The following is a 12665-nucleotide window of genomic DNA, read 5'->3' as shown; positions in this document are numbered from 1 at the left end:
ATACTTTTTATAGGCACTATATGCAACAGCTAAACATTAAGACAACGGGGTTGTGTTATTTGGCTGGCATCAAACCAGGCAACATGGCTAAGTTACTTGCACCGTTGCGACTTGAGTTCAAGTTGGAGACCAGACGGTAGCTGTCACTGAACATATCAAACATGGTCACAGATGAAGGCAATCAATAGTTTTTATGTATTTACAATATTTATGTACTCAAAGACAGCCCTGACAACATTAATATTGGATGCTTGGCATTGGACCTTCAGAGATGTCTTATCAATTACAATGTGCTTCCACTATGTCCCTCAAAGGAACCATTTGTCAAGCCCAGGGTATTGAAGTAAACAGTGTTATTGTAACTACTGCAATTGCATTGAAGCATCTATTATTACCTTTGATCTTAAGGGTATAAATCTGATGTACGTACCTTTGGGTTTGTGAGTTTCTACTGAGAGCATCTCCATGGAAGTGCCTGCTTGTTGTGATGAATAACCCCTTTTATATCACCAGCTTCAGTGATTTTGATCTACAATGGATAGGCATAACTGCCCAATGCATCACCAGCACCATCCTACCCAACATCAAGTGCCAGACAAAGGTCAGCAATAGCATGAATCACACAGTGTGATTATAGACTGTTTGTCCCACTCTCACCAAGGAAGGGGCTAAGTACCACCCACACCAGGACCACTAAACTCAAAGTTACTTCTCCCAAACCATCAGGTTGATCAACACCTCCACGACCTCTACATACAGATCAGCATCAGTCTATGTACAGTATACAAAAGTTATGCGTGCATTGTGTTTTATAGGACTGCTTCTATATTTATTGCAATGCACACAAAATGCTGGAGGTACTCAGCATCTCAGGCAGCATCTATGGAAATGAACAGTTGACATTTCAAGCTGAGACACTTTTTCGGGACTGAGAAGGTAGAGGGGAGACACCCTCTCCCTCTCAGTCCTGAAGAATCTCAGCTTGAAACTTTGACTATCTATTCATTTTTTATGTGTTGCTTTGAATTTCCAACATCTGCAGACTTTCTCATTTTTGTATAATTTATACTTAAATGCATTGTTTTTATTGTGTTTTTTTTGCTTCGTATGAGGGGTGATTGATAAGTTCATGGCCTAAGGTAGAAGGAGTCAATTTTAGAAAACCTACACACACAAAATGCCGGTGGAACACAGCAGACCAGGCAGCATCTATAGGAAGAAGCACAGTCGACATTTCGGGCCGAGAACCTTCGTCAGGACTTCATGTTTGCGCTTTAGAAAACCTAGCACATTTATTTTTCAACATAATCCCCTCCCATATTTACATACTTAGTCCAGCGGTTGTGGAGCATACGGATCTTGGACCTCCAGAAAATGTCCACAGCAGGGGTGATTAAGTTTGTGGCCTAAGGTAGCTGTAGATGAGTTATACAGCTCTCATTATATGCACATGCAGGTCAACTCTTTGAGTGATTATGCAGAAAGTTTTAAGTTAATAACTCATCAGGGGTGATTGATAAGTTTATGGCCTACAGTAGAAGGAGATGAGTTATTAACTTCAAACTTTCTGCAATCAGTCAAAGAGTTGACCAGCATGTGCATGTAACAAGAGCTGTATAACTCATCTCCTTCTACCTTAGGCCACAAACTTATCAATCACTCATCTGTGAACACTTTCTGGCGGTCCAAGATCTGTATGCTACATGACCGCTGGACTAAGTGTGTAATTGTAGAAGGGGATTATGTTGAAAAATAAATATGCTAGGTTTTCTAAAATTGACTCCTTCTACCTTAGGCCACGAACTTATCAATCACACCTCGTATTTTAAATTCAGCTTTGGATCCAGAGTAACAATCATTTTGTCCTCTTTTACAATTATGTACTGAAAAATGACAATAAACAATCTTAAATAACAATGGATTTAACCATAATGTTATGTTATAATTAAAAGAGCAATATCTTTGTGCAGTTCAACTCGTATCTTGGCTCAATGTAAACCTCCTCTATCTAAATACTTCATTTTTTCCCCATTCTTCACAATCAAACTGACAACATAACCCCTTTTGCAGTCTCTCTCACAGCGGTGTGTGCTATTACATTTTCTCATTATTCCATATTATAGTGTGAACTCCAACTCCTGCCTGCCACTCGATGCAATAAATAGTTTTGGCCTACAAAAAAAAACTGATGATCATGATCAAAAGCTTGGCAACCTCTGTTCAACATACCAATAGCAAAATGCATTGGTTGTTTATTCGGAAGTCCTTGCTTACCCAGCTATAACTTCTGAGATCCGTAATTCTTTCAACATGCTTTTGAAAATTACATTTTAAACTTCCCCATTTTTTCATTAATTTACTTGTTGCATGATACCCAGGGCTATTTTAATAGTTTAAGTACATAAGAAGTGCTTGTGCAAGCAAAGTTTTCTTCCATTTTCCATGGCCTCTTTAGTATTTCATAGCAGACGATCTCAAGAACCTCCAACCAAAAAAAAACTGTGAACTCCATAAGGAAAGGATTGCTTTTTAGAGAAAACTGCCATCCCTTACCAGTTTGTCTTGTACTCATAAAATTGACTTCTCAAAAGAAAGACAGACAGTATGGACCAAATTTTATAATGCCAGGGCATATGCAAAAGCAACAATGAGGATATTTTCAGAAATTTAACATCAATTTATTTCTTCAACAAAAGAAAGCAGATCAGATTTATGATGCAAAATTACAGCATAAAGTGTAGTCACAGCTTTTCTGAAAAAAGAAATCAGAGCGATGGGGATGCTAACCTCATATTACAGGCCAGCCTCTGCTATTATACATCACTGGGCATCATCCAGGTAAGAATTATTCATGGGCACACTCCAATCAAGCACAAACTAAATTCTATTTGTGTTGATAACTATTATTTTATACCATCATATATTAACTATGTAGGAATACATAAAACTATTTATTATTGGTGTCTAGTTGAATCACTTACGCTCATATTAGCCTTTCATTTTTCCTCATTGGCTCATCTCCAAAATCAATTCCAGACTTAATTCTGAAACAGTGATTTGACTGACAACCTACCTATAAATGGTCTTGTCAACTCAATAGTCTCAAATAGCTGTCAAACCTAGGCTGGACCAAGGATTTGATCTATGACTAGAGAACAGCTTAATACCCTGTATCTTCAAATGCAACCTAAAAAGGCAACTTTCCTTAGGTCAAAAGAAATTATAGCCTGGAACTCCTTCCCCAACAATAAAGTAGGAGAAACTGCAGGGTTTCCAGATTGGGATTCATCTTCTCAAGGTAATAATGCCCAGATGTTGAAAAATCGATAATGAATTTAAAAAATTAATAGGTTGAAAATTTGCTTTGAAATCTGATTCAAAGTACAGTTTTAACTATTGTAATTAGGATGTGACGCAATTTGGATAGACCACATAGCAAGCAGGAGTTCAGTCGATCATTTTTTTGGACAAGTAATTTTCAAAGATTCAAAGTGCATTTATTATCAACGAGAGTATAAATTATACAACCTTGAGATTTGTTTGCTTACAGGCAGTTGTAAAACAAGGAACCAACAATTAAAAAACCCCCCAAGAGTCCACAGAGAAAGAGATAAAATGCAAAGAAAAAACATGCAAACAATAGAAGCAAGCAATAACAGCATTCTGAACCAAATTGACAGCTTAGATTAAAATCGCTGGAGCAGCCACAAAGCCTCAGTATTCAGTTCATCATAGTAGTGGGGCAAATTGCTGCAAAGTTTGCAGACACAAAGCACAGCAGCCGGGGGCAGTCTCACAGCCCTAGCACTGCAGACAGAGGAGTCCCTCTGTTGGAATTGTCAGAACTTCACACTAGGACCTGGCACCACTGTGGCAAATTGCTCCAGGCCTAGATTTCGCTGCCTGAAAAGCCATTCTCGACCTCTCCAAATTGGCTCGGCACCCAGAGCAATCCAACCTCACCCGGCACCCTGCCTTCCAGTCTGTCTGGATTGTTCAAACAGCATACTGAACCTCACATTAGGAACCAGGTCTTGGCACAGAGAATCGTTCCAGCCTATAACATGCTTTCCAGCGATTCGTGTTGGACTTTCAATAGTTTACTTGCATAAATGCAAACAATGACCAATTTCAAATGCAAATTATACAAGTTTTTAAAAGGATGATGCAATTTAAAGCTCTGTTGTCTGTCCCGAAATTAAGCTAGTCTCTGGTTTTGAGTATCATTGCAAAATAACTTTCCTACAAGAAATAAACTAAAAATTGTGTAAAGACAAATCAATCCTTCTCAAATTTCAGCATGTTAAAATGACTGAACTAGCTGAGCCAGTTAAACAGCCAGATAGATAGCTTTACTTCATTACTACTACATGATGCTCCAGTATACATAATCAAAAAGCTTTTCTGCAGCATTCCTGATAAATATCTCTGATGGTTGGAAGAGAGACCCCAATAGCCCTTGCAATATTTGTAGGGTCTTGCAGTGAGATGCCTTGCAATTCCCATATCAGACAGTGACGCAGTTGGTTAGATTGAGAGTGGGGCAGGTAGTCGAACCCCGCTCGCTTCGATCTCCTCAGGAAGTGGAGATGCTGCTGTGCCTTACTGCCAGAGATGGTATTGAGGAGGAACCAGGTGAGATTGTCCATTATGTGCATTGCCAGATTCTTAGTGCACCGAACTGTCTCCATGGAGGAACTGTTTATGTGCAGTGAGGAGTGGTCAGCCTGCACCTTCTTAAAGTCCACGTTTATCTCTTTAGTTGATTAGCACTGAGAGGATGACTATGTTGAACACTGGGCTAAAACTGAAACAGCAGCCTGATTCATGTCTAAGTGTTCTAAAGCTGAGTGGACAGCCATTGAGATCGTGTCCAGTGTAGACCTGTTGGTGGTCTCAAAAATGGAAAAAATTATTCATCCACTGTCACAATAAATTAGCCACAAAGTACTTCACCCCATTCATGAAATTGGAAATGATTTCTGTTTTATGTCAATATTTGTCAGGATACACTGTCAAATGTTACCTCAATTTCAAATTTTAACCTCAATTCTAGAATTCATCTACATTATCCATTGTACATCTTCAGTGTTAGCTAAAAGTGGAGTCACAAGTAGACAGGGTGGTGAAGGCAATTTATAGCAGACAGGCTGGCATTCATCAGTCAGAAGTATAAAAGTTGTTAGATCATGGCGCCATCATAAGGACATTGGTGAGGACACACCTGGAGTATTTTGTTCAGTTTTGGTAACCATGCTGTATTAACCAGAAAGGGGGCAGAAAGAATTCACAAGGATGTTACAGTACTTGCAGGACTGAGTTATGGGAAGAGACTGGACAGGCTAGGACTTTATTCCTTGGAGCTTATAGAGGTGTATAAAATTATGAGGGGCATAGACAGGATGAATGCATTCAGTCTTTTTCTCAGCATTGAGGAAATCAAGAACTAGAGGGTATAGATTTAATCTGAGGAGGGGAAAGATTTAAGAAGAATCGGAGAGGCAATGACAGACAGACACCTCCCCCCCACCCCCGAGGTACATATGGAATGAGCTGCCAGAGGCAGTTGGACAGTTAAATGGATTGGAAAGATTTAGGTTATGCACCAAACACTAGCAAAACAGGACTAGTTTTGATAGGGCATTTTGGTTGGCATGGACCAATTGGACTGAAAGGCCTCTTTCCTTGCTGCATAACTATAAGTGAAATGCTCAAGCAAAAGGAAATAGCTGATTGTTTTATTTGAAGTATGACTATTTTAGCTATCAATTTACACCTTTAAGTGCAAAATAAACTGCTCACAGCAATAGGGAATCTTTCAAAACAGAATTAAATCGTTTTAAGCAAATGTTGCTACAAATTGTTAAGTCTTTACTTACGTTACATTTACATTACAAAATTCAATCAATGTCAGTTACTGGTATTACCAGTTATTTAAATGGAGGGAAAGCATAAGCAAAGTAATTTGTTAAGTAGTCTCCTGAAGGGATCAATTTAAAGTTACCACAAATTACTTAAGAAATTCTACAATGACAGAATCACATCTTCAGTTCTTGCAAGTTTCACAAGGAATAACTATTACAAGATAAAATTATAACCACTACACAGGACACTTATGACAAATTCATCTCAGACAGTTAGTTTTAAGTACAATGCACTTTTTGCAAGTTTTTTATTTGCATTTATAAATTTGGTAATGTACATTAGTAACAATTGGAATTAGTTAAATCACAACATACTTTGAGCCAAGAGTATTTTTTTTAAAAAAAACAGTACTACATATACATCCAGCATAGATCAATTTTAATAAATGGCATAATCAAAAGTATTTACAGATCAACTCAGCGTTGTGAATAGTGTTAGCTGGAAAGTACATTACAAACATTAATCTTACATGAAAGAAAACACTGGCACAATATTTCTCTTTAAACAGTTCAACTATCAACTAATGGAACAAATTTCAGCTCTGAAGCTTCAAGTGTGAAAGTAACACGATGCGTTAGAAGTTTTTTTTGGTAATTCTGGTGCTTGTGTTAAACTCTAACTGAAAAAAGATTGAAATGTACTCTATGGTATCTGTACAAGAAAGAATTTGGATGGTCCCCATTTAGCTCAAACAACAGGAACTCACCCAAAATTATCATAAAACCTACAAAGGAACGGGCAAGTGCAATAGCAATTGGTCTTCCAAGATTAATGAAATAGTATGAATTCTATTCAGCCTCAACTTCTAAATCTGATGTGGAAACACTTGAAATACATTACTAGATTTGTAAACACCATGAATAATGTGCAATTTCAAAACATTAGTAAATTTGTGGTTGCTACCTTAGTCTTTCCACTTTGTAAATCAGCTGTATTGTATACTACTGCTACCACAGATAAAGATTCAACATTTTCAAGACAAAATGTTGGGATATTACACAAACAGGCTTTACAAACCAGTAGCAGCAACACACCTGCATGACATTTTCTAAAGGATCTTATCAATGTTCTATAGTTCTACATGTTTCTGTGATTGCAAGATCCAAAGCCCAGTCCAAAGACTCTGCTTTTCTCTGGCTTGATCACATTTTTCCTTGGAGGAATACATTATATCTGCTATAAATTGTGCTGGGATGGTTTCATAAAGGCAGACACATCAAGATCATGACCTTTGTTACACTGTTCCCACAAGGCCTAAAAACAAATGAGAATTAAGAGTTATGCATGACAAGTTCTGAACACATTACATCTTGGCAGTGATGAAACAGAATCAAATATGCAATCAATGACACAAACCCTGAGTAAAAAGCATGAAAATCGGATGCAGGTACAATACACAAAATTTCTATTTATGATAGTTTTGATATACTGTGCATGATGCTCATGCCAAACAGACAAGAATCATACAAGCAGTGATAAAAAAAATGCAGTTCACATGTTACATTCACTTTTGGCATATTTAGTGCAAACTGAAAAACAAAGCACTGGTGAATTCTCAGTCTGAGCAATGGTGCTATTTCAGCCAACCTGTTGTGGCAACCGGATGAATTGGGGTGATAGGAAATCCAAGTGGAGTTTCCTATTGGTTGCCACAACAAGGTAATCAAATGTACAAAACATCTACAGCACTCAAATTTGCACTGCATCTTTACTTATGGAATCAAGGAATTCCAGGCACTTGTACCCTTCTTTCAAAATAAACTGCAAGCTACTATCTGTTCTTTAAAAAGTAAATATCATTGCAATAATCACAAATACAAAATATTTGATAAAGTGTATGATACGACTTACTCTGGTTGCCCTTGTGATGCTGTTTGGTGAATTCAAAGCTACCAACTGACTTAAGATGTGATGCATCTCTTTTCTGGATTCCTTGTTGGGTTCCATTACTGTGCAAAATAAAATATTCAATAATCCAATTTCAGTACATTCCTCTTACAAAATCGTTTCTTTAATTTCAAATCAGACTGCCTACAATTATTTTAGCATTTCAGGCTCATAACCTTCACTCAGATACACATTCCTAATGTTTTGTATTCAAATGCTAGGTATACATTTTTGAAAAATTATGTTTTTAACATATCCTGTACCTGTGCAGAGCTCGTACCCACCTTTACATGAACAATTACATTACAAATGTCATTCAAGTCAGAGAAGATTCTAAGCTCAGTTCCCATTTAAGAAATGAGCAAATATCTACACTGATATTTCAATGCAGTATTAAAAGGAAAAACACACGACTGGGTATGTTATCATTTGGATAAGACAAGCATCTGATCAGCCCTACCAGATGAATGTAAAAGACCCCACTTGTCACCATGAGTTTCTGCCAACAATGGTTGCATCATCAGCAGGTTTACGGATGGCACTTGAGCTGTGCCTCCTCACACAGTCATGGGTGTAGAGAGAGTACAGCAATGGGCTAAGCACACATTTCTGAGGTGTGTCAATGTTGATTGTAAATTTATTATTGAAGTACATACAGTAAATATCACCAGACACTACCTTAAGACTCATTTTCTTGCAGCCAGTTACAGGAAAAAATACAATGGAATTTTATAAAAATTTCATATCAACACCAAAAGACAAACTGCACAAAAAAGGGGCAGGTGGATTTTACTGCGGACAAGTGTCAAGTGTTGTACTTTGGGATGATAAACCTTTGGGACAACTTAAACAGTGAGCGTTAGGATGCTGAGTGCAGTAGAACAGAGGGATCTGGGAATACAGATTCCTAATTCCTTGAAAGTGGTGTCAGAGGTAGACAGCATCATAAAGAGTGTTTTTGATACATTGGCCTTCATAAATTAAAGTATTACAGCAGTTGGGATGCTTTGCTGAAGTTGAATAAAGCATTGATGAGGCCCAGTTTAGAGTGTTATATGCAGTTTTGGTCACCTACCTACAGGAAAGATGTCAATAAGATTGAAAGAGTGCAGAGAAAATTTATAAGGATGTTGCCAGCACTTTGATAGACGTATACAAAATTATGAGGAGTATAGATGAGGTAAATTGCAAGTAGGTTTTTCCCATTGAGATTGGGTGAGACTGCAACTAGAGGTCATGGGTTGAATGAAAGGTGAAATGTTTAAGGGAAATATGAGGAGGAACTTCTTCACCCAGAGGGTGGTGAGAGTGTGGAATGAACTGCCAGTGTAAGTGGTGTATGCGGGTTATACTGTATTTCAACATTTAAGAGAAATTTGGATAGATACGCACATGGACAGCTGGGGTTTGGAGGGCTATGGTCCATGTACTGGTCAATGGGATGAGGCAAATTAATAGTTCAGTATAGATTAGATCGGCTAAAGGCCTTTTTTCTGCTATGGTGTTCTATGAATCTAAAAATACTGAGATCACGAGTTATGAAGTGTCCTTGAAAGTGACTTTGCAGATCATTGAATCTTCGCAGAGTACTCGTGAATACGTTATCCACACTGACTCAGGAACCTAGTAATTGTAGGGCAATAACTGTTTCTGAACCTGGTGCTACAACTCCTAAAGCTCTTTCTCCTCCTACCCAATCATAGTAGCGAGAAAAGGGCAAGGCCTGAATGGCGAGGGGTTTTTTAATCATGGATGTTCCTTTCTAATGTGTATCTATAGAAGATGCACATCACAAACAGTTATTCTGACCAATAGAACATGGATGTTTACTGAAGCTTGGGGTACACAAATACCTTTCCACATTTCCTACTTCCTACATTGGCTATTCCACTAAAGTGCTTTGAAATATCCTCATTGTGAAAAGGTTTCACACTGAAAATCATTGATTGATAAAAATTCAGGCAATCTAAAATTAAAGAGAAAATTGCTCTCCAATTTCTTTGATTACTGAAACAGATCCTCATAATTGGTGTATCTTGTACAAAGCATCTAGCCTTCCTTTAAAAGCATACAGAAAATCAGCATTGGCCAGAGGTAGTAAACTATTTCAGAGATCCATTATTCAGTAGATAACCAACCAATATTCTCTTTGCCTCTAATTAACATGACTTACTGTCCACTTAGTCCAACCTTCACAAATATAACCCCTTAATTATTTTACGCACCTCAAACTCTACAAATGATCTCCAAACTTTTAATTTCCTTAAAATAAAGAAGCAATTCTTGATAAATAATTTACTTAAAATTGGAAATTCTTACAAGACCATTTTCAAAGCTTTAAATTCCCCAATATAGTTTTCTGGAGTCCAAGTAGTAGGACATCCCTAATAAATCCTAAACATCATACCTACAAATAAAATAAAACTAAACATGTATGTAAATTTTAAATGAGGTGTTTAAATAGGCTTACTTTTACTTGTTTTTTTTCCTGCCTTTGACATGGTCTTCTACACTAACAAACTAGAGTTGGTCCTCTTGATTAATGATAATGATAAACTGAGGGATATGTTGATGTGAGCTTACTGACACTGAGGTGCTATATCTGTGATTAATTTGTTCTACAGGCAGTCCCTGGGTTACGTACGAGTTCCGTTCCTGAGTCCGTCTTTATGTCAGATTTGTACGCAAGTCGGAACAAGTACATCTGGTATTATTTAGCATCAGTTTGTGAAACGTTTGTCTTACTATATAGTATAAATTTTACCTTTCTATGCATATAAAACACTTAAGAAACGTATGTATTCCAATAATCAAACCACTGCGTTGCTTAGTAATAATTGTAGCTTTCATCAGGGCAGGGCTTTTCACATGTCCCATTATTCTCACTTTATCCGTTATCCTTTAAAATTGTTCCAATTGTTGACCGACTGTAGCTTAACACTTTTCCAATGACCGATGGCGTTTCACCTCTTTCCAAGCGCTTTATTATTTCCACTTTATTTTCAATCGCGATCGCTTCCCGTCAATGGAACAGAAACACTGCGGGTGACGGGTCCCAAGCTGTGCCGGCTCCCGAGGTCCGCTGGATCCTAAGGACCACCGCACTACAACAGGCTAAATGGGACAAGTGGGGGCTGTGCTGAGTTCAGGTATTTGATCCTCCACAATATTCTGCGGGGGAATTTAAACTGGAGGTGGCAATGTTTTTTTTTACGAGGTCGAGTCGCGATCCGACTTAAAATGGCGGACGGCGTCGCGATCTGATTTAAAATGGCAGACGGCGTTCGCCTTCCTCGGATCGTAAGTACGAGTTGTCCATAAGTCGTACGTTCGTAACTCGGGGACTATCTGTATTTAGGAAAATGATTTTAATACCACACAACAAAAGTCCTCCTGAAGGCGGGCTGCAAGAGTGTTGATGAGGTTATAGCTTATTCTATAAATGCAGTCCAGTTTGGTAGTGCTCCCTTAAAATTTGGCCAGCTGACTTACCACTGGTGCTACTGTGCCACTTTTAAAACAGATGACATACTTCACCAAATTTAGTACATTTTGCACTTCCTTTTCATACACTAGCAGCCACATATGATTTACTCACCCATGGCCGACTTAACACCATGAGATTTCATGGAATATGTAATCAATTTTGAAAACTCAGAGCATTCTCTCCCTCAACTGTTCCCACTATGCCATCCTTTTACTCTCCCCTCTTTGAAAAAAGGGAAATATCAAAACCATAATGAAAATAATAGGTTGCTGTTTAACTAATCTGTGGAACTAAACCACTGATGCCCAGAAGAATAATTTTGCTAAGTTAACTCAGATTCCAATAGTTTGTTTTATCTGCATGTTAGCTTTGTATACAAACTACAGGTTCCCCTTATTTGTCTTTGAACAGAACTGGTTACTCTTGTCTTCTTTTTACCACACATTTTTCAGGAATTTAGGGAAAGGCATACATTCCACACTTCAGTCTGCTCTTGAAAACTTGCCTTTGGGATTCCACATATTCCAAACATTGGTCATTCTATTCAAGTTAAATCTTTTGAAGTATGAAATTGGTTGAAAATTTTCAGAAATTTTGGGATGACTTGCCAATTCAAATTTTCTACTGGTAACAGTTTCTGAAAGCATTCTCCCAGGGACAAAAACCACAGTAAATGCTGTTAGATGACTGAGCCTGGTTTCTTCTTTTGACATATTGTATGTGTCTTTACATTAAAATGTATAAGTCATTGAATTTACAGTCCACATTAGCCTATCGTACCTGGTGCAGTTGTTTTTGAAAATAAAAAATACTACTCGATAGATCTCCTCCCCATCTTTTTATTCTATTTAAATTTCTCTTTGAAGGTTCATAATGAGTTCAGTGTCTTCAAGACCATAACTCTGAAAATAAAAAGAAAACTTTTTTCTTTGCAAAACGCCTTTTATCTGCATCCTTTGCTTAGAGTTCAAAAGTAAATTGACTCTTTGCAGTTTTGTTTGTGTGACCTACCTGATTGCTGTTGAACTTGGAGATGTACATAAGGATGTTCAAGTAGTGCCGAAACAGATATCCTTTCCTTTGGATTCCGTAATAAGCATTTCTATCGATATGAAATAAGTTTCAATTTGTGCAGTAAGCAGAGACCACACAACACTTCTAGATTACAAACCATGATACAAATGAAGACCTTGACTTTGAAATGAAAAATTTTCAACAGTGAATGTTTTCCTCACAAATAGCTAACACATTGATATTCACTGCACCGCAAATCGTAAATAGATTACAACATCAGATTCAATAGCAGCCAGCTAAATTTTGGAATGTTTAATATGTAGGTTTCCCTTACATTCATGACCAACTCAAA

At 37.6% G+C, this 12665-nt stretch overlaps 1 protein-coding gene across 1 annotated transcript in view; it reads right to left on the bottom strand.

Annotated features, from left to right (window-relative positions):
• Positions 1–6153: 6153 nt before the first annotated feature.
• ttk (ttk protein kinase) overlaps positions 6154–12665 on the bottom strand; it is a 58290-nt gene continuing 51778 nt past the window's right edge. Inside the window, exons 21-23 of the mRNA XM_059981276.1 lie at positions 12311–12401; positions 7777–7874; positions 6154–7179 (exon numbers count right to left, since the gene is read on the bottom strand). Of these exons, the coding sequence (XP_059837259.1) occupies positions 7102–7179; positions 7777–7874; positions 12311–12401 (267 nt within the window). The 3' untranslated portion in view covers positions 6154–7101. The remainder of the gene's footprint in view (positions 7180–7776; positions 7875–12310; positions 12402–12665) is intronic.

Source organism: Hypanus sabinus, chromosome 10, assembly GCF_030144855.1.
Source record: "Hypanus sabinus isolate sHypSab1 chromosome 10, sHypSab1.hap1, whole genome shotgun sequence".
In the NCBI taxonomy this organism is placed as follows: Eukaryota; Metazoa; Chordata; class Chondrichthyes; order Myliobatiformes; family Dasyatidae; genus Hypanus; species Hypanus sabinus.
Note: the sequence above shows the minus strand (reverse complement) of the source record. Positions and strands in the feature narration are given on the sequence as shown.